The 23,016-nt window shown below is 46.7% G+C and overlaps 1 protein-coding gene across 1 annotated transcript in view; it reads right to left on the bottom strand.

Annotated features, from left to right (window-relative positions):
- The window catches only part of GPC1 (glypican 1), a 418,979-nt gene that overhangs the window by 233,826 nt on the left and 162,137 nt on the right, over positions 1-23,016 (bottom strand). The window contains exon 2 of the mRNA XM_078666069.1: positions 21,115-21,273. Within this exon, the coding sequence (XP_078522195.1) occupies positions 21,115-21,273 (159 nt within the window). The remainder of the gene's footprint in view (positions 1-21,114; positions 21,274-23,016) is intronic.

The raw sequence follows: 23,016 nt of genomic DNA, 5'->3' as shown, positions 1-23,016 counted from the left end.
AATTAGTCTGTCCCTGGCCCAGTGCATCATGGGAACAGGGCAGACCAAACTACCAAGCCAATTCTTCACCAGAAAGGAGACAAGCTTCCGGGGACCAGTTTCTGCCATTTCAGGCGTCGTCGGCCCGGCTTGCTTGAATCCTGATGGAGCAGTGAGCAAGGGACTCATGTCTGAGTATACCCTTCCACGCTTATGGTGGACAAAATGATTCAGAAAAGGGGGTGGTGATGAACAGAGTGTCTGAATTAAGCAGACCACTCTTACCCAGTCCAAAGATCAGGGCTTGATCCATCACCGTTATTTAGCTCACTGCCCCAACCCAGCTCAGAACCTGGCTATATGCAAATTAGTCTGTCCCTGGCCCAGTGCATCATGGGAACAGGGCAGACCAAACTACCAAGCCAATTCTTCACCAGAAAGGAGACAAGCTTCCGGGGACCGGTTTCTGCCATTTCAGGCGTCGTCGGCCCGGCTTGCTTGAATCCTGATGGAGCAGTGAGCAAGGGACTCATGTCTGAGTATACCCTTCCACGCTTATGGTGGACAAAATGATTCAGAAAAGGGGGTGGTGATGAACAGAGTGTCTGAATTAAGCAGACCACTCTTACCCAGTCCAAAGATCAGGGCTTGATCCATCACCGTTATTTAGCTCACTGCCCCAACCCAGCTCAGAACCTGGCTATATGCAAATTAGTCTGTCCCTGGCCCAGTGCATCATGGGAACAGGGCAGACCAAACTACCAAGCCAATTCTTCACCAGAAAGGAGACAAGCTTCCGGGGACCGGTTTCTGCCATTTCAGGCGTCGTCGGCCCGGCTTGCTTGAATCCTGATGGAGCAGTGAGCAAGGGACTCATGTCTGAGTATACCCTTCCACGCTTATGGTGGACAAAATGATTCAGAAAAGGGGGTGGTGATGAACAGAGTGTCTGAATTAAGCAGACCACTCTTACCCAGTCCAAAGATCAGGGCTTGATCCATCACCGTTATTTAGCTCACTGCTCCAACCCAGCTCAGAACCTGGCTATATGCAAATTAGTCTGTCCCTGGCCCAGTGCATCATGGGAACAGGGCAGACCAAACTACCAAGCCAATTCTTCACCAGAAAGGAGACAAGCTTCCGGGGACCGGTTTCTGCCATTTCAGGCATCGTCGGCGCGGCTTGCTTGAATCCTGATGGAGCAGTGAGCAAGGGACTCATGTCTGAGTATACCCTTCCACGCTTATGGTGGACAAAATGATTCAGAAAAGGGGGTGGTGATGAACAGAGTGTCTGAATTAAGCAGACCACTCTTACCCAGTCCAAAGATCAGGGCTTGATCCATCACCGTTATTTAGCTCACTGCCCCAACCCAGCTCAGAACCTGGCTATATGCAAATTAGTCTGTCCCTGGCCCAGTGCATCATGGGAACAGGGCAGACCAAACTACCAAGCCAATTCTTCACCAGAAAGGAGACAAGCTTCCGGGGACCGGTTTCTGCCATTTCAGGCGTCGTCGGCCCGGCTTGCTTGAATCCTGATGGAGCAGTGAGCAAGGGACTCATGTCTGAGTATACCCTTCCACGCTTATGGTGGACAAAATGATTCAGAAAAGGGGGTGGTGATGAACAGAGTGTCTGAATTAAGCAGACCACTCTTACCCAGTCCAAAGATCAGGGCTTGATCCATCACCGTTATTTAGCTCACTGCCCCAACCCAGCTCAGAACCTGGCTATATGCAAATTAGTCTGTCCCTGGCCCAGTGCATCATGGGAACAGGGCAGACCAAACTACCAAGCCAATTCTTCACCAGAAAGGAGACAAGCTTCCGGGGACCGGTTTCTGCCATTTCAGGCGTCGTCGGCCCGGCTTGCTTGAATCCTGATGGAGCAGTGAGCAAGGGACTCATGTCTGAGTATACCCTTCCACGCTTATGGTGGACAAAATGATTCAGAAAAGGGGGTGGTGATGAACAGAGTGTCTGAATTAAGCAGACCACTCTTACCCAGTCCAAAGATCAGGGCTTGATCCATCACCGTTATTTAGCTCACTGCCCCAACCCAGCTCAGAACCTGGCTATATGCAAATTAGTCTGTCCCTGGCCCAGTGCATCATGGGAACAGGGCAGACCAAACTACCAAGCCAATTCTTCACCAGAAAGGAGACAAGCTTCCGGGGACCGGTTTCTGCCATTTCAGGCGTCGTCGGCCCGGCTTGCTTGAATCCTGATGGAGCAGTGAGCAAGGGACTCATGTCTGAGTATACCCTTCCACGCTTATGGTGGACAAAATGATTCAGAAAAGGGGGTGGTGATGAACAGAGTGTCTGAATTGAGCAGACCACTCTTACCCAGTCCAAAGATCAGGGCTTGATCCATCACCGTTATTTAGCTCACTGCCCCAACCCAGCTCAGAACCTGGCTATATGCAAATTAGTCTGTCCCTGGCCCAGTGCATCATGGGAACAGGGCAGACCAAACTACCAAGCCAATTCTTCACCAGAAAGGAGACAAGCTTCCGGGGACCGGTTTCTGCCATTTCAGGCGTCGTCGGCCCGGCTTGCTTGAATCCTGATGGAGCAGTGAGCAAGGGACTCATGTCTGAGTATACCCTTCCACGCTTATGGTGGACAAAATGATTCAGAAAAGGGGGTGGTGATGAACAGAGTGTCTGAATTAAGCAGACCACTCTTACCCAGTCCAAAGATCAGGGCTTGATCCATCACCGTTATTTAGCTCACTGCCCCAACCCAGCTCAGAACCTGGCTATATGCAAATTAGTCTGTCCCTGGCCCAGTGCATCATGGGAACAGGGCAGACCAAACTACCAAGCCAATTCTTCACCAGAAAGGAGACAAGCTTCCGGGGACCGGTTTCTGCCATTTCAGGCGTCGTCGGCCCGGCTTGCTTGAATCCTGATGGAGCAGTGAGCAAGGGACTCATGTCTGAGTATACCCTTCCACGCTTATGGTGGACAAAATGATTCAGAAAAGGGGGTGGTGATGAACAGAGTGTCTGAATTAAGCAGACCACTCTTACCCAGTCCAAAGATCAGGGCTTGATCCATCACCGTTATTTAGCTCACTGCCCCAACCCAGCTCAGAACCTGGCTATATGCAAATTAGTCTGTCCCTGGCCCAGTGCATCATGGGAACAGGGCAGACCAAACTACCAAGCCAATTCTTCACCAGAAAGGAGACAAGCTTCCGGGGACCGGTTTCTGCCATTTCAGGCGTCGTCGGCCCGGCTTGCTTGAATCCTGATGGAGCAGTGAGCAAGGGACTCATGTCTGAGTATACCCTTCCACGCTTATGGTGGACAAAATGATTCAGAAAATGGGGTGGTGATGAACAGAGTGTCTGAATTAAGCAGACCACTCTTACCCAGTCCAAAGATCAGGGCTTGATCCATCACCGTTATTTAGCTCACTGCCCCAACCCAGCTCAGAACCTGGCTATATGCAAATTAGTCTGTCCCTGGCCCAGTGCATCATGGGAACAGGGCAGACCAAACTACCAAGCCAATTCTTCACCAGAAAGGAGACAAGCTTCCGGGGACCGGTTTCTGCCATTTCAGGCGTCGTCGGCCCGGCTTGCTTGAATCCTGATGGAGCAGTGAGCAAGGGACTCATGTCTGAGTATACCCTTCCACGCTTATGGTGGACAAAATGATTCAGAAAAGGGGGTGGTGATGAACAGAGTGTCTGAATTAAGCAGACCACTCTTACCCAGTCCAAAGATCAGGGCTTGATCCATCACCGTTATTTAGCTCACTGCCCCAACCCAGCTCAGAACCTGGCTATATGCAAATTAGTCTGTCCCTGGCCCAGTGCATCATGGGAACAGGGCAGACCAAACTACCAAGCCAATTCTTCACCAGAAAGGAGACAAGCTTCCGGGGACCGGTTTCTGCCATTTCAGGCGTCGTCGGCCCGGCTTGCTTGAATCCTGATGGAGCAGTGAGCAAGGGACTCATGTCTGAGTATACCCTTCCACGCTTATGGTGGACAAAATGATTCAGAAAAGGGGGTGGTGATGAACAGAGTGTCTGAATTAAGCAGACCACTCTTACCCAGTCCAAAGATCAGGGCTTGATCCATCACCGTTATTTAGCTCACTGCCCCAACCCAGCTCAGAACCTGGCTATATGCAAATTAGTCTGTCCCTGGCCCAGTGCATCATGGGAACAGGGCAGACCAAACTACCAAGCCAATTCTTCACCAGAAAGGAGACAAGCTTCCGGGGACCGGTTTCTGCCATTTCAGGCGTCGTCGGCCCGGCTTGCTTGAATCCTGATGGAGCAGTGAGCAAGGGACTCATGTCTGAGTATACCCTTCCACGCTTATGGTGGACAAAATGATTCAGAAAAGGGGGTGGTGATGAACAGAGTGTCTGAATTAAGCAGACCACTCTTACCCAGTCCAAAGATCAGGGCTTGATCCATCACCGTTATTTAGCTCACTGCCCCAACCCAGCTCAGAACCTGGCTATATGCAAATTAGTCTGTCCCTGGCCCAGTGCATCATGGGAACAGGGCAGACCAAACTACCAAGCCAATTCTTCACCAGAAAGGAGACAAGCTTCCGGTCCCCGGAAGCTTGTTTCCTTCCCAGTGTAAGAATTGGCTTTTGTAGTCTGGTCTCCCCTGTTCCCATGATGCACTGGGCCAGGGACAGACTAATTTGCATACAGCCAGGTTCTGAAACTGGGATGGTGCAATGAGCTAAAAAACGGTGTTGGTTCTAGCCCTGATCTCTTGACTGGGTGAGAGTACTCTGCTTAATTCAGAGACTCTGTCCATCACCACCCCTTGTTGTAAATAATTTTGTCCACCCTAAGCGTGGAAGGGTATACTCAGATGTGAGTCCCTTGCTCATTGCACCATCAGGATTCAAGCAAGCCGGGCCGAAGACGCCTGAAATGGCAGAAACCGGTCCCCGGAAGCTTGTTTCCTTCCCAGTGTAAGAATTGGCTTTTGTAGTCTGGTCTCCCCTGTTCCCATGATGCACTGGGCCAGGGACAGACTAATTTGCATACAGCCAGGTTCTGAAACTGGGATGGTGCAATGAGCTAAAAAACGGTGTTGGTTCTAGCCCTGATCTCTTGACTGGGTGAGAGTACTCTGCTTAATTCAGAGACTCTGTCCATCACCACCCCTTGTTGTAAATAATTTTGTCCACCCTAAGCGTGGAAGGGTATACTCAGATGTGAGTCCCTTGCTCATTGCACCATGAGGATTCAAGCAAGCCGGGCCGAAGACGCCTGAAATGGCAGAAACCGGTCCCCGGAAGCTTGTTTCCTTCCCAGTGTAAGAATTGGCTTTTGTAGTCTGGTCTCCCCTGTTCCCATGATGCACTGGGCCAGGGACAGACTAATTTGCATACAGCCAGGTTCTGAAACTGGGATGGTGCAATGAGCTAAAAAACGGTGTTGGTTCTAGCCCTGATCTCTTGACTGGGTGAGAGTACTCTGCTTAATTCAGAGACTCTGTCCATCACCACCCCTTGTTGTAAATAATTTTGTCCACCCTAAGCGTGGAAGGGTATACTCAGATGTGAGTCCCTTGCTCATTGCACCATCAGGATTCAAGCAAGCCGGGCCGAAGACGCCTGAAATGGCAGAAACCGGTCCCTGGAAGCTTGTTTCCTTCCCAGTGTAAGAATTGGCTTTTGTAGTCTGGTCTCCCCTGTTCCCATGATGCACTGGGCCAGGGACAGACTAATTTGCATACAGCCAGGTTCTGAAACTGGGATGGTGCAATGAGCTAAAAAACGGTGTTGGTTCTAGCCCTGATCTCTTGACTGGGTGAGAGTACTCTGCTTAATTCAGAGACTCTGTCCATCACCACCCCTTGTTGTAAATAATTTTGTCCACCCTAAGCGTGAAAGGGTATACTCAGATGTGAGTCCCTTGCTCATTGCACCATCAGGATTCAAGCAAGCCGGGCCGAAGACGCCTGAAATGGCAGAAACCGGTCCCCGGAAGCTTGTTTCCTTCCCAGTGTAAGAATTGGCTTTTGTAGTCTGGTCTCCCCTGTTCCCATGATGCACTGGGCCAGGGACAGACTAATTTGCATACAGCCAGGTTCTGAAACTGGGATGGTGCAATGAGCTAAAAAACGGTGTTGGTTCTAGCCCTGATCTCTTGACTGGGTGAGAGTACTCTGCTTAATTCAGAGACTCTGTCCATCACCACCCCTTGTTGTAAATAATTTTGTCCACCCTAAGCGTGGAAGGGTATACTCAGATGTGACTCCCTTGCTCATTGCACCATCAGGATTCAAGCAAGCCGGGCCGAAGACGCCTGAAATGGCAGAAACCGGTCCCCGGAAGCTTGTTTCCTTCCCAGTGTAAGAATTGGCTTTTGTAGTCTGGTCTCCCCTGTTCCCATGATGCACTGGGCCAGGGACAGACTAATTTGCATACAGCCAGGTTCTGAAACTGGGATGGTGCAATGAGCTAAAAAACGGTGTTGGTTCTAGCCCTGATCTCTTGACTGGGTGAGAGTACTCTGCTTAATTCAGAGACTCTGTCCATCACCACCCCTTGTTGTAAATAATTTTGTCCACCCTAAGCGTGGAAGGGTATACTCAGATGTGAGTCCCTTGCTCATTGCACCATCAGGATTCAAGCAAGCCGGGCCGAAGACGCCTGAAATGGCAGAAACCGGTCCCCGGAAGCTTGTTTCCTTCCCAGTGTAAGAATTGGCTTTTGTAGTCTGGTCTCCCCTGTTCCCATGATGCACTTGGCCAGGGACAGACTAATTTGCATACAGCCAGGTTCTGAAACTGGGATGGTGCAATGAGCTAAAAAACGGTGTTGGTTCTAGCCCTGATCTCTTGACTGGGTGAGAGTACTCTGCTTAATTCAGAGACTCTGTCCATCACCACCCCTTGTTGTAAATAATTTTGTCCACCCTAAGCGTGGAAGGGTATACTCAGATGTGAGTCCCTTGCTCATTGCACCATCAGGATTCAAGCAAGCCGGGCCGAAGACGCCTGAAATGGCAGAAACCGGTCCCCGGAAGCTTGTTTCCTTCCCAGTGTAAGAATTGGCTTTTGTAGTCTGGTCTCCCCTGTTCCCATGATGCACTGGGCCAGGGACAGACTAATTTGCATACAGCCAGGTTCTGAAACTGGGATGGTGCAATGAGCTAAAAAACGGTGTTGGTTCTAGCCCTGATCTCTTGACTGGGTGAGAGTACTCTGCTTAATTCAGAGACTCTATCCATCACCACCCCTTGTTGTAAATAATTTTGTCCACCCTAAGCGTGGAAGGGTATACTCAGATGTGAGTCCCTTGCTCATTGCACCATCAGGATTCAAGCAAGCCGGGCCGAAGACGCCTGAAATGGCAGAAACCGGTCCCCGGAAGCTTGTTTCCTTCCCAGTGTAAGAATTGGCTTTTGTAGTCTGGTCTCCCCTGTTCCCATGATGCACTGGGCCAGGGACAGACTAATTTGCATACAGCCAGGTTCTGAAACTGGGATGGTGCAATGAGCTAAAAAACGGTGTTGGTTCTAGCCCTGATCTCTTGACTGGGTGAGAGTACTCTGCTTAATTCAGAGACTCTGTCCATCACCACCCCTTGTTGTAAATAATTTTGTCCACCCTAAGTGTGGAAGGGTATACTCAGATGTGAGTCCCTTGCTCATTGCACCATCAGGATTCAAGCAAGCCGGGCCGAAGACGCCTGAAATGGCAGAAACCGGTCCCCGGAAGCTTGTTTCCTTCCCAGTGTAAGAATTGGCTTTTGTAGTCTGGTCTCCCCTGTTCCCATGATGCACTGGGCCAGGGACAGACTAATTTGCATACAGCCAGGTTCTGAAACTGGGATGGTGCAATGAGCTAAAAAACGGTGTTGGTTCTAGCCCTGATCTCTTGACTGGGTGAGAGTACTCTGCTTAATTCAGAGACTCTGTCCATCACCACCCCTTGTTGTAAATAATTTTGTCCACCCTAAGCGTGGAAGGGTATACTCAGATGTGAGTCCCTTGCTCATTGCACCATCAGGATTCAAGCAAGCCGGGCCGAAGACGCCTGAAATGGCAGAAACCGGTCCCCGGAAGCTTGTTTCCTTCCCAGTGTAAGAATTGGCTTTTGTAGTCTGGTCTCCCCTGTTCCCATGATGCACTGGGCCAGGGACAGACTAATTTGCATACAGCCAGGTTCTGAAACTGGGATGGTGCAATGAGCTAAAAAACGGTGTTGGTTCTAGCCCTGATCTCTTGACTGGGTGAGAGTACTCTGCTTAATTCAGAGACTCTGTCCATCACCACCCCTTGTTGTAAATAAATATGTTCATTGTATCAGCATTACATTTTATGTGCTGCTGATGGTCCACTTGTGAGCTAATAATCCCATCCGGAACAGGCAAAGGTGGAACCTGTGGTGGGGCACCATGAGAACAAGCCGGCAGCGCACCACAGGAAGAAATAAGTAGATCAGGTGTGGGCTTGTGCGCGATGCACAACAGATCCCTTTTGATTGGAGCCGTAACAATGTCATGCTTCCCTGTAAGAATGCTGACGGTGGCACACCAGATCTCTTCCCAACTGAGCACTGAACTAAGGACTAAGAGGCAACAGTTACAGGCCTAATACAATGCGGTTGCATCATTACAGGAAGTCTCTGAGTCTTGTCCGCTGCGGCTAGAGTCTCAGGAATACCTTGGTCTTCCAGAGTGTCTGTCTAACATTCATGACAAGGCATTAATGAGAACGTGTTTCCCATATCAGGTATTCCACTTCCAGCGACAAGAGTCGAGGTCGATGGGGTAGTGCAAAGGGGTTGTGCAAGTCATATGATAAGTGTCCCTTTGTTGACACTTTAGGCTACCCTTATTTTTGAACATGGATATGTTGATTGCAACATGCTCTTGACCACGTCCACCCGTTTATCATTGTCTCATTTACTGCAGTCTTTTTCTAAGTTCCTCTCTGAACTTTCCAATCGGAAGTTTATCTTTGACAAGTCCCCCCTGCAGAGTTCATTAGGCCTGGCCCTTCTCTTCCGGCTGGCGCTCTCTTTGTTCTTTGCTACCTTTGGTGACTTGCACTGATGCCCAGGTAGGGAAGTACCCTTTGGGGTACTACTGGAATGGTGTCCACAATGGTCCTGTCAAATAATGCCAATTCCGTTGAGTATAAAGTAATACAGCTGCAAATGGTTTGTCCACAGAGAATTGTGGACAAACCATTCAATGTTGTCATCCTGCTTTACAACTACTGGGAGAGTTTTATTCAGTGTTTACATAATACTTTTGCTCTCTCCATTGACCTGGGGACCCCACGATGTGAATTTGTGATGATCAGCACGTAGCATTTGTATGTACTCTTGAAATTCTGCTCTAGGGACATGGTATTTTAGCAAATTTTGCATATTTTGGTAACAGCAGGTGGTCCATATGCTGCTACCACTTTTCCCTTTTCGATTTTGCTAAGTAGTGCATAGTTGCCATTAGTCTTCTGTCATATTCACCTATGTTGTCTGCGGGAATGTCAGCATAGTTTGTGTTGTGTATCATTTTCTCTTTGTAGCATTGTTTGAATGGGTCTCGTGTTGATGCAGATTCGCACTGTGTCTGGTTGCCTGGATTTGTTTATCACTACGAATGGTGACATTCACAGCATAGCCCCAATGACCTTTTTGATGCTGTGTAACTGCTCCAGGTTCCTAAGCTAGCTTTCACCTGTGGGCATAATTGAAATGGGATTCTCCTATGCTGCAGTGCTGCTGGTTTAACCATCTGGTAATGTGTACCTTAAATGCTTGTGCTTTCAGGTATCCGAGCATGAAGAATTAGAAGATGATACACATTCAGCATGAAGAATAGGAGGTCTAATTCTGCAGCCGACGCACAGATGAGAAGGGTCGCAGTGCAGTTCTGTCATTAAGAATATCTTTGCCTTTTTGGATGGCGATTCATATGTGTTGGTGGTTGTGCATGCCCCCACAAGGAGAAATGGAGTTACCCCTCTATAGATGTATATGTAGCTTTAGGTGGGTGACAGTTTAGGCCATCAACTTAATTATGCATATTAACGTTTGTCCATTATTTTAACTGACACCCTTGAATCTGAGAGCTTTTTATAATTAGATCTTGAATCTGCACCTGGCACTTTGGTTGTGTCATTTTCCTCTCTTCTTTCTCTTGAGCCTGAACGCCTGAAGCAAGGTCTCTGCATTGTGATTGCAAGCAGTTTTCTGCGACTTGTAATGACCTTGAAGATGTTCCTTTTTGTCCCATGTGTGTCTTTATAAACTGGCATACTCTGAAAAGTAATTTAGTTGGCGCATATAGAGCACATCTTCCCCTGATCAGGGCATTCGTGCTGGATGTGGCTCACCCAACAGTATCCACAGAGCGTTTGGCCAATGGAAATTCCCTTTCTGAAACCAAAAGGTCAACCCTGTTTAGTGTCCACAGACACTGTTTTACAGGACTTGACTTCCTTTGGTTCGGATTTGATTGCCATACGAGCAAGTGTAGATTCCAATCTTCTAAGAGTGATGCTGTCACTAAGGGCCATGGGTGCTTCATGTGGGGTGCCGTGTCTGAGGACTGACAACCAGCAACCCTGCATCAGCCGGGCTCTGACTTCTTTGGCCAATCCATCATCAGCACAAGCAGGGCCATTCGAATTAAGCGACTGTGCGGCCGTGTCGTTTTTGGCATGAATACTGATTTGCCGCATTTCTTACATATTCGATCATCTGCTTCAGAATCTGCAGATTTTAACCAAAATTGTTTTGATTCTACCTCAAATGGTTCAAACGTTACTAAATATGCAGCAACGATTGTTGCAGCACATTGGAAAGCCCTTTGCAAAGGTTCACTGGTCACCTTTCTGTGTCTCATTGCTATAGTCTGTTAATAAACTGGTGCCAATGAGTTGCAACCAATGACTAGACAGTGTTCACAAATGTAAAACTGACAACATAATGAAGTAATACTATCACAAAATGTGCTGCACTATGCCACATAATTGGCCTTTTCTTGCCACATAATTTACTCAACCCTTCTGCATAATTTGGCTCTCTCCTGTTGAATAATTCCAGTGTCCCGGAGTACAAATACTCGCCAGCTCTATAAGTCTGGCAAAAGAAATGTTTAACTGATTCACCTTCTTCTTGCTAGGTGTGGCTGAGGGAGAACCTCTCATAGTCTGGATTTAGTAGGGTAGGGGAGTTTCATTGCACCACCGCTCCAGCATAATCGGCCTCATTGCTGGGAATAGGCCAGCCTTGGAATAATTTGAAGACCTCTTCCTCTCAAAAGTGTAGAAGCATGGATCAATTATCTGTGCCATCAGTCTGCATGTGTCCACCCACAAAATAGTAATTTGGGGGAGCCAACCACATAGCGAATCTTGGTTGAGCCAGGCAGCGCCAAAGATGTATTGTTTTATGTTCTCCCCTTTTCTTCTTTGCAGGGAGACAGTGCATACTGTAATTGCACGAGATGACTTGTGAGGTAAATTTACTGGTTAAATGTTCATTACAGCTTTGATTCCTCTTTCAATGCAAATACAGCACCCACTTTAACCCTGCCAGAAAGAATAGATATGTGGTTGCCCATTGAGTGAAGTTTTGCTTTGGGAAGTGTGCATGTGCCCCCACACACAGGAATCATGCTGATGTACCAGTGTTCATTACAGTAAAGCATCTCATTCTGCTATGATCTGCCAACAGGTGTGGCATATGCAGTAATCCGGCAGTTCAAAAGGGCTAGTCTGACAGATGAGTGTGTTGCAGGGTCGGATTGGAGAGGCGGCAGTCGGGCATTGGGTGATGGACGGTTGCCAAAGTGTGAACTTTGGGCTGCGTTTTTCTCTTTTTAGGGCATCCGCTTCATTCTTCCCCTGCTAGGTCATTGCCCTAAGGCAATGGTGGCCTAGGGAGGGCGTGAGTCTAAAAACTGGCCTTGCTGGTAGCTAGGTGTTACTCTGGCCATTGAGTTATTCTCACCTTGGCTCCCCCTGTGCAGTGGGTCCGGCCTGGCCTAGCGCAGAAGCTGTGTCTTTCCACTGCCCTGTCGGGCAGCGCTCGAGTCGGGGTACCATGCGGGTGGACGGCATCCCCCCACTTATTTTACCGGGAGCTCGATAACTATAAACTGCAACTGAGTGCAAGCCACCTTTCGTGACGACTCTTCCTGTCGTGACGTCAGCGTCCACCCACTTCTTTTTTTTAGGACTTGTGTCCTGCTGCCGGGCCATCACATTCAGGCCAGGGTTGGCGAGTGAGAATGGGTGTATGGAGGGGTCTCACTTGGAGGCCAGGTGACTCAGTGGCCAGGGGTCACCATCACCTCAGCACCCCTGGAGCAGCAGCTATATACTTTTCTTGACCCCTCTCCTGTCAGGCCAAAGTCCTAAAGCTATGGTGGACTGGGGAGGAGAGTAAGAGAAGTGGCCCTGCTGGAGGCCAGTGTTGTCACCTCGGCTCCAGTGTCTTTTAGGCCATAGTGGTGGGTTGTTCGTTTGCATAGGTATTGATGTCACCTTGCCCAAAGAAATAAATAGAGAGGATGTGGCAATAAGGCCAAAGCTACTGACTATGTAAGAGGGGGAACAAGGTTTGAATATCAGCGTTGGCACACCATCCTGTGATTCTTGCATGGGTCGGGCTGGGACAGAAAAAAGGGCCCGGGTACCCACATTAAAGGGGCCTCCATTAGTGAATTAGAGAGTTAAAAAAAGTGACCAATGTTTGTAATCTGGGCAGTTTCGAACTTGTAAAGACACGCTGTTTAAATACTTTGCAGGTATGGAATACTACATGAGTCTGATCAGGTACTATGGCCCCTGGGCCATTTTATTTTACCTCGCCAGCCTGACCAAACTGTAGTGCCTCTAGTTTTCACCAATGTAACTGGCATTATAAGCTATAAAATGCTTAAACTATCATATATTTATCTAAAAGCGAGTCTAATCAGATTAAGCAAATGGTGTTTCATGAAACGGCAGGATTCAGGAAGGTGGGGTACTTTTTGGGGGAATGTCGGGGCTAATTGTGATCCCAAACCGACTCTGGTGTGTGGTCTGGTATTTTGGATGAATATGTGACGTTACAACGCATGCCATTACATCGTGTTCCATTGCAACGCCAACCTTTACCCCGACTTTCTGTCGGGGGAGTGCTGGAAGTTGGAATAGATTAATTTTCTATTCCAACTCCAGTGGGTGCAACAGCAGGGAAGGTGTTGGAGTTAAATCCAACACCTTCTACCCACTGCTGCACACCTTTTTCGTTGCAATGGCATGCGATTTAATGACATGCATTGTAACGGTTGCGTAGTAAAGGCTGTTTCCCATTTTGGATGTTTACAGGCCTGCATTATGGCCAGGTGGGCCTATTATTATTCTATTACCACAAACATTGCAGCAAACCCATACCTTGCAAAATTCCTGCACAGCGTCTCTTTACAAGTGCAAAGCTGCCATAATTTGCGAATGTAGGCCACTTTGATAGCTGTCTGTGGCTAATAGGGAGGGAGGCACTTTTATTTTGGTGCTTTGACCTTTTATTCTGTCCCACGCATGCTTCAGAAAAGGTACGAGGTCTCCGAATGATAAGGGCACCTGAGAAGATGAACCACGCTTTGCAGTTCTCCTGATGTTGTGCTGCGAATATATTGCAATTCAACACAGAGTAAAGATAAAATATTTTTTGGGGTATGCGGAAACTCGTGTCCTCGTCGCCACTGTGGTGTTGCTATCCAGGAACGCTTAGGTAATGATGCATCGCGAGGGGGGAGGGGGGTGGTTGGAGGGGTTGGGTAGGGGGGGGTTGCGTGCTGCAGATCCCATTTGATTGGACCCTTGACAATGTGCCCATAGTCGTGGTGAATACGTTCTTGCATGTAGGCATGGCTCTGGGTGGCACATACAGAACGTAAATCTCGGAGGCAGGAAAAGAAAAGCGGATAGCTACAATGATCTGAAATCTGTAGAAATGTCCATGGCACTAAAAAAGCAGATTTCCCTTGACAATGTTTTTCTAATTCCTGAAATATCAGACCTATATGACCAAGGGCCAGATGTATCAAAGGGTTTTACCCATTCTGTGTCTATGGGAAAATGTGTTCATACATATGGCTCTAATAAATTCTTTCCTACCTTCTAAAATCCTAGACACATTTTGGAAAACGCAAAGTATATTTTCAAAATGAAACTGACTCTGCTGAGGCATGCCTTATAACACTTTCGCAATAGAGTCTTGTATCCACTACCTCTAAATTCTGTGGCAGAGATTATGCATTTACAACATTCCGCTATCTATATTACCATTGGCTGATGGGCTGCCCTTGTAAAAAGCCATGAAAAATTCATGCCAATGATTTTGCTTCAAAAAGCTGTTAATACAGTCAGTTGGATGTGCAGTTTAGGAGCGGGTACCAATATTGCTCCCAGGTCCTATCTCCGTGCTTTGTCCTGAAATCACCTCTGAATCCTCCTGCCGCGCTATGACTACTGGAGTCGACATGGTGTCTCTTCCTCGTTCCTTTGCTTACGTCAAGAAATACATCAATGCTGCAAAACAGTGTCGCATGTTATTGTGATCAAATTTCAGCCTAGATATAGGTTGGGAAAATAATATCAACTCTCAACATATTATTATGGCAGAGTTAATAACCAAACATCTACACACACCTTGACAATATGCCAAAAGCTGACACTATGGCCTGGCACATCTATAGGCTTATATTTTGGGGTTCAAAACACAGGCATACTGTTAACTACAAAAAAGTCACTTTTTCCTTTAAATCAACTAGAGTATGTGTGTTTGCACCTTATGGAATCAATTTTAATTTCTGTGCAGGTTCGCATATGGATCCTCGGATTATATTCAATATTAGTTTACGTCTAGGGTGTTAATCTCCTTTAGAGGCAATGGAGTCTATACTTGGATTTACGCGAATGTGCCAGAGGTCATTACAGCAAAGCATCTCCCACTTCTATGATCAGTCAATGTTTTAACGCTAGAATGCTTTCATAGTGGTTATCCTATAGAGATCTCGCACCAACTCCCTGTCTTATCTGTCAACCGGAGACGGGTTTTCCCTGGCTAAGTCAGACACTGGCTGGGCCCAGATTCAACCCTACAGGGCCAGGCTCCCCTATGGTAGGCTGGGGCCATTTGTCTGATACGTTTTTGCTGTATTTGGGCCATGTTGAGAATTTGTTCCTCTCGGCTTGGATTAGAAGGCATGGGACACAACATTTGCCATCCAATCTCTAACTGACCAGTTTAGTAACACATTATGGCTGTACCTGTCTTATTGCTCCATTCTCCTGCTTTGCATGAATTTTTGGCCTCAACCAGTTTGGCTCTTATGTCTCTCACTCCATTTTCAGGGATTTTTAAGGATTGTTTAGGCTATATCGGAGGGGGCTGGCTGTTCACTCCTTCAGATTTGATGGAGAGGCGGGAATAGATGCTCGTACATGTTTCTTTTGATGTGCTTCGGGTGTCGGCATTTATCTCTAGTACTTAGGTAGTTGCAGAACATCTCCCATGGTCTTGGGATTAGCACAAACGAATTTTGCGGAAAATATAATTAGCACACTTGCATCAGGAGTCGAAGAGGTTGTTTGGTGAGGAACTGGACATAGTGATGGAAGCAGCCAATGACCAGGATCTGTCCCCTTCCTGGTTTGGGTTCCCCCATCAAAGGCTAACTTTCAACATTCCTTTTTCCTATGTTACATAATAGTAGAGACAGAGAGGCAGATCCTGTCCAGCCTCAGCTCCATCTATGTTCCATCTTGAATACTCTGCCCATCCAGCTTTAGTGACTTTTGGGGTTTGTATGAGGTAGGAGGCGTATTTGTGATGTTCTTTTTTATGCTTTGTTTATCTGTCTAATGGTTTAGGAGTTGTGCTGTTGAATAGCAAACTTATAACAACACTAAGCAGTCTATGAAATGACTTCAGTGGGCCAACATCTGCTTACTATTTGGATTTATTCTCTTGAAGTAATAGGTGGAGAATGGAAGGCAGGCACACTGGTTATTATCTGTTATTTGTCACTTATTGTTATCACCCAGAGTCCTTTCCTTTCTCACTTCTTTGCTTATAAACCGCTTTCCACGGGTTTCTTTATGCTATACCTTGACTTGAAGACAATGTTACTGGTTGGTTGTCACACAGCAGAGGAAAGGGATTAAGGGGTCCTTATAAACACCTATATGGAAAGAGGACTTGAAAATAATTATACTTTTAGGAAGGCAGCTGGGTTTCTCTTTCTGGGTGCGGTTGCACCTCATGAAGTAGGGAAGAGTTTTAAATTGGCTTAATGAAGATTACTAAAAGGTGTTTGTAACATTCATTTAAAAAAAAAATATCTTTATTGCATTTTTCAATTTTTCAATCTTACAGAGTTTGTTCAGAATTATGCATATTCTTATATGAACATACTTTGATAACCGATACATATGGTTAGGGTTCACAATACAATTACATCTGTTAGACAAGTTAATGTTTTCACTACATTTGTTGTATTAAAGTTAACAGTTGTACTCCGTGTCTGTCTTGTTCCATGCCACTTCCTGTGCCACATGTAATGGTGCCTTGCGGCATACAATCGCACCAAGCCTGGTTGTGCCTAGTTGCCACGTGTAACGCGCAGTTGTATGTCACAGGGGGGTGATTCATGAATGGTCGCCTCTGTGTGCGGCCGAGGAGTCTGTTGGTTATACAAATAAGATATGTATTTTTGTTATCTATTGAACTAATAACTATGTAAAACTGCCATCAAGAACGTATGACTGCTGGGTCAGGGTAAGTTAGTGCTGTGTGTATGCACTCTGGTGGCTCGTCGGGGTAGCTCGTCGGCTCGTGCGTGCAATTGAGGACTTTGCTCACTAGGCGTGTGGCCAACTCCCTGAGTGTGTCTACATCAGTGGATTTGGGTTGTGTGTGCGCATCGTCATTGGTCCCAGTTGATATATGAGATGTTGTGTATCTATGTAGCTAGGGTTAGGTGTTTGTAACATTCATTGTTTGCTTCTGCGCCACAGTTGTGCTTTACACTGTAACCACACAGGTCCTGGTAAGATTTACGCCTTCTTGAGTTGTGCGGGTGGTCTGGATGCAGGTCCGTGGCAGGGGTCCTCAAACTAGAGTTTTTATGTTCAAAAGAGGTTAGTGCCATATCTAAAATGGCAAGGAAGCAGTCAGTCTTTACGGGCAAAAAACCAATACATTTGCACTTTGATTGGGGCCTATTGCTTGGGGGACACTTGAGGGGTGAATTTACTTGCTTGTTTTCAAAAGGTAAATTACATTAGAAGTAAAAACCACAACCCATAAAACAGTCCACAGGCACTGTCTTAAGTTTTTATACTCACTTTTTTAAATATTTTAAATATTATAGGCTTTGCACGAGTAGGCTTTTCTTTGTCTATTTTACTTATTTGGCTCAATCTCCGTTCCACCGGGGAGTCCTCCGTTTGTTGTGGCGAGAGCAAGCAAGCTGTCAAACTTCCAGTTTCCAGCTGGAGACTATTGGGGTTAGCAGTCTAGCTGCACTCCCGGTCTCCTACTTAAATCAGATGGCTGCACGGACGCACAGCAGATAGACCGCTGGAACGCAGCAGCTTTTCACGCTCTTTCTTAAGTTTTTATATGCACTGTTTTAATCGTTTTAAATATTATAGGCTTTGCACGAGTAGGCTTTTTTTGTCCGTTTCATTTACTTGACTCGTCTCGCTCTCCATTCTACCGCTGAGTTCTCCATTTGTTGTGTAGAGAGCGAACGAGCTGTCCACTTCTGGTTCCTGGCTGGGGACTATCAGGGTGGGCAATCTAGCTGCGCTCCCGGTCTCCTACTTAAAGCAGATGGTATCGTGGATGAGCTGACGACGCACTGAAGGCACACCAAAGGCAAGTTCTTCTGCGCCTGTCCACGCCTGATCATCGCCAGGAGCCAGGACCCCTGCTCCACAGAAAGTAGTAACACTATTATAGTCAACTATTCTTCAGAAGAACTTATCATCTGCTTAGGAGACCAAGGTACGGGTTCAACCCACAAGGATCCTTGCTGCAAACAAAGATTTCCTTCCCACCTTGAAGGTCCATTAATGTGTTTAAAATGTCACTTCCAAAGCCTTACGCTGAACCAAGGAGGAAAGCACCCTCTGAGGCCACCTAGTGAGACTTACATTGCTGAGGATAGCTCAACCTTGTATGCCCCTTTAAACAATTCCTCAATTCCCTCAGGTCTACAAGGGGTTCCTATCCAACGTAAGATCCTAACCCAAACACGCAATCAAAATTTGGGACCCTTTGGCCTCCACAACCCCTGATTTTGATTCATAACTGAGACCTGGCTGAAATCCACCTTAGTCCTTTCCATTGCATTAGCTCTTCCTAATAACTATTGCATACTGAGATTAAATAGGGTAGGCAGAATGGGCGGGCGAATAGCTATAATTTTCAAGGACTCATTTAAAGTCTCCCTAATCAAGGCCCTTTCTGAAGAGTGGGCAGAGATATGGGTCTTCAAGGTAGAACTCTCTCCCCAGGTCTGTTGGAAAGGAGCCCTGGAATATTGTCCCCCTAGATTCACGGGACATTTTAGTCTCAAACAAATGGAACTTATTGCTACCCACATGTTGTCATCGAAACATTTTACTTTACTGGGAGACTTCAATGTACACAGTGAAGACCCTTCAATATAGATGCATCACAACTCCTCGCTGACTTGTCGATGCTAGGTCTTAAACAGATTGCCAAAGGACCCACGCATACCGCAGGCCATACTCTAGATCTGATTTTCACTAACTCTCCCTTCGCATCCAGTGAGCTCCGATACCACTCCTTTCATCAGATCATTCTTTAATTGAATTTCAGGTGTCTGCTATTTATGATCCTGACCGCCCAATAAAACCGAAGCATAATCCCATGAGGCAATGGTGCAAAGCCACTCCAGACATCTTCGCTGAGGAGTTCACCACTCCTACAATATGCAAGGATCGAGAGGTAGACAAGGCATTAGCGTACTATCATGAGTCCCTAAAAACAGTAATAGACAACCTCGCCCCCTATGAAAAACCAACTATAGTCAAACACAGGCCACATGTCCCATGGTGCTCCCCTGAATTGAGCAGGGAAAAAGCCCAGTATAAAAAACGGGTTAGACGATGACGGCAAAGTCATAACCCCAGGGATAGAGAAGCTCACTACAACTTCAACAGGCTGGAAACTCCACCACAATATTATACAAAGTAATGAAATCCTTCACAAATCTGAAGGCCTGTTCAACAGATATCCTGCCTTGACAAGCTCTACCTGATGCCCTTGCAAACCACTTTGAAGAAAAAGTTAATCTGATTTACAATAACTTCCCCAGACCGGTGATTCAAATGGGATGAGTACCCAACCCTATCCTTTCTAATGGTGCAAGTACTAGGACCCTAGAGAATTTTGTACCTCTTAGGCCAGACTCTGTTTGTAAAGCTTAGAAAGCAGTGAAATCAGGTTTCCTTGTAGATATTGTGACAGCTAGCATCGCAGCAACACTGGCTAATCAACTTGCCCCGGCCCTTTGCTCTTTACTAAACCTTTCGATCAGCTCGGGAAGGATTCCATTTGAATGGAAAGCCGCCCAGATCATTCCTATACGTAAGAAGGCTTACCTCCCAGCCTCTGACCTGTCGAACTACAGCCATATTTCGCTTCTCCCCTTGATGAGCAACTTTCTGGAAGGCAACATTAATAGACAACTTATGGAGTTTCTTGAATCCAACAGGATTCTGGATTCCTCCCCATCCGGTTTTAGACCCATGCATAGCACTGAAACTGCTCTCATAGCAGTCACAGACTAAATCAGAGGCTCTCGGGGATGGTAATCAGCCCTCATTGTTAGTGCTGCTTGACTTGTCGGCAGCTTTCGACACAGTATCTCAAACTAGATTACTCCAAAGACTAGAGGAGATAGGTATTTGGGACACAGCTCTGCAATGGTTCATGACCTACCTTTCACAGAGAACCCAGACCCTCAATCTAGGCCCGTTTAAATCCTGCACCCTAGGGCTCAATGACGGAATGCCTCAGGGCTCATGTCTTAGCCCCACATTATTTAATATCTATGCAGCCCCCCTTGCTAAAACCATCAGAGTCCATGGATTCACACGTCTCTCATATACAGATGACAGCCAACTTTGTATCTCTTTTGATAAAAACTCCCACAATACAAAAGTCTGTTTTGCAAATGGGATGAAAGCTATCCTGGATTGGATGACACAGAACTTCCTTCAATTGAATGCTAGCAAAACCGAGATCATGCTCTTTGGAAGAGCCCAAATGCTCTCTGCCCCGGATTGGTGGGCAATAGATTCAGGCACAGCACCTACCTCTAAATCTACAGTAAAGAATGTGGGTGTATGCTTGGACAAGACGCTAACTATGAAAGATCAGGTAGTGGCTACCACTGGCACCTGCTTTCATATGATTAGTCTACTACGCAAAGTCTTTCCTCTACTTCCATTCTCAATGAGCAAAACCCTAGTGCAGGCACTAGTGATCAGCCGCCTGAATTATTGCAATGCTCTCCTAGTCGTCACAAATGAGTTCCTACTTGCCATACTTCAGGTAGTCCAGAACACAGCAGCCCGTCTGATTCAAAATATGCCGGCCAGATCAGCGTCTTCTACCTTTCTACGATCGCTGCATTGGCTTCCCATGTACATTAGTATCATTTTCAAGATCTGCTGCTTAGTGCATAAATTACTTAACAGCCAAAGTCCCAGATAACTGGCTGAGAAGCTTACTTCTTACCAGCCGAGCAGACCTTTAAAAATCTATGGTCAAAGTTTTCCTCAATATTCCCTGAATTAAGGAAACACGTGCCGGGGGGTAGAGCCTTCTCTTACCTGGCTCCCTACTACTGGAATAAACTACCCACTCACATACGGAAATGCACAGACCACCTGCTTTTCAGAAAGCTTCTCAAAACCGAGCTATTCCCATACTAGTTCTGTCTTGCCCGTGGTCACTCCAGCGCTGAGATAACCCTCCCGGGTGATTCAAGCGCCTTACAAGTTAAATTAACATAACATAGTGCAACTTCACCACACTGTTCCATGCAACTGCAACATCATCAATTAGACAATCCAGCATTTGTGACTTACCATCAAAGTTTTTGTGCTGGCTTGCAAAGATGCCCTGCATGGATTGGCTGGCCTCCTTCAGTTTGGCTTCAAATTCACTCTTGCTGCTGTTGGCGAAGTTTTCTTCCATTTCACTGGTGCAGCACGTGTAGCCCTGTGGGCAAATTCTCAGGTGCTCCCCTAAGGACAAGAGTGAAATCATAATTACTCAGTGCCAAGGTTAATGTTCAGAACCCCTTTAATTATCAGCTAATAAACTGGGTTCCAACTTGTCAAGTTAGCCTGAAATGTTCAGAAGAGATGTAATAATGCTAGCCTGTTCTACCAGCAGGACAACTTTATAGGCCACAGTGGGAAACAAAATATTATTGCATAGGAAATGAAAAATCTATACTGCACTTTATTCAGAGTACCACAAACCTCTTTTGGACACAGGCAATAAAAACGCAGGAGGGAGACTTAAACAAATGCTTAAATTGTATACATTTATCATAACCGAGGCTTCCTACTATGGAAAAATCTTTAATCCATTTTGTAGAAATAAAGAAACACCGAAATGAAAATGAAAGTTATGCAGCCAAAGCCGTGAAGCTGTCCCATAAAACAATGAAAGATGATGGATTTTGCTCCATATTTTTATCAGTGGAAACATTTGTGAAATGGACTCGGGTCAGTCATGAGCAGATGATGCACAAATGTTTGTCAGGAGAGGCAGGGGCACCCTCCGGTTTCAAGCACAAGTTCAGGGCCGGTAATATGTTTGGAAGTGGAGTAACAAAGTTGGCTTTCGCTCGATAAAAATAAAATAGGAACATTCTTTTCCAAACACGGCTAAGAGGAGAGAGTTCTTCTCAAACAACCCATTGTTCAATTTTTGGAGCACAACACATCCTCTGTGCTCCCTCGTAGCAAGCATTGCTCAACTTCTCTCTCTATCCCCGTTATGTGCTTTTTAATTATTTTTTAAATGTATATTTGCTATGGCACGGATCCTGCTCAGATAGGTATCCGAAGGATTCCACAGAGAACAATCTGAATGTGGTAGGAGCATCTAAAACATGTTTACTGAAGAAATACAACCGCATCACCACATTCCTGATTGGCCGGCATTGGCTGTCCCTCAAGGCCTTCATCTACCAAATAAGCTCCATTATCAGTGGCGGCTCCTACACTAAGGCGGAGGAGCATTGCCTCACTAGAATGATAATAACTTGCCTTATTATTATTTTATTTTCTCTTACTTCCGCAGCTGTGTATGTGCGGCAAGGGCAGGAGAGGGGTGGTAGCACTCTCCTATGACTCTTGGGCTCCCCAAAACAGTCTTAGGCACTTCGCATGTTCTCCATGCAGGCTGTAAAATGGAGAACATGCCCAGGCTCCCAGTCAGCGTCTGAGCTCCGAAACACGGCGCTCAGACCAATGACAACGCTGCTAAGGCAGCATTGTGATTGGATGACTGAGAGCTTGGGTGTGCTTTCTGTTGTTCATGTCAGCGAAGGAGGACTATGGAGGAGAGACGCTGCGAGGAAGCGGGGAGAAGGTAAGTTTATTATTTTATTTTTTGCTGCCTGCTTCCCCCGCGTCCTTAAGCCCCAACCCCCCTACACCTCCGATCCGTGCTGGCCGCTGCTGTCCATTATGAATTTAGCAGCAAGCACTGGTGCAGTAGCACCCCATACCAAAACCCCTTTCTCAACTGGTTAATGTAATACAAGGCACCTTGGCATTCCCCAGGGCAGAAATCGGGAAGTGTAATTCAGAGAAGAGCTGAAGACCAACCCCCACAAGGAGTGCCTCGGGGATCCATGATTAGGGCTCGCCAGTGGCGTAACGAACCTTGAGGGTGCCCCCCTGCAGGGTACGTGAAGGGCCCCCCTCCGGACTCAATCTAGAGCCTCCCCAGTAGAAGTGCGGTGCTGACGG

Source organism: Lissotriton helveticus, chromosome 11 (genome assembly GCF_964261635.1).
Source record: "Lissotriton helveticus chromosome 11, aLisHel1.1, whole genome shotgun sequence".
NCBI lineage: Eukaryota > Metazoa > Chordata > Amphibia > Caudata > Salamandridae > Lissotriton > Lissotriton helveticus.
Note: the sequence above shows the minus strand (reverse complement) of the source record. Positions and strands in the feature narration are given on the sequence as shown.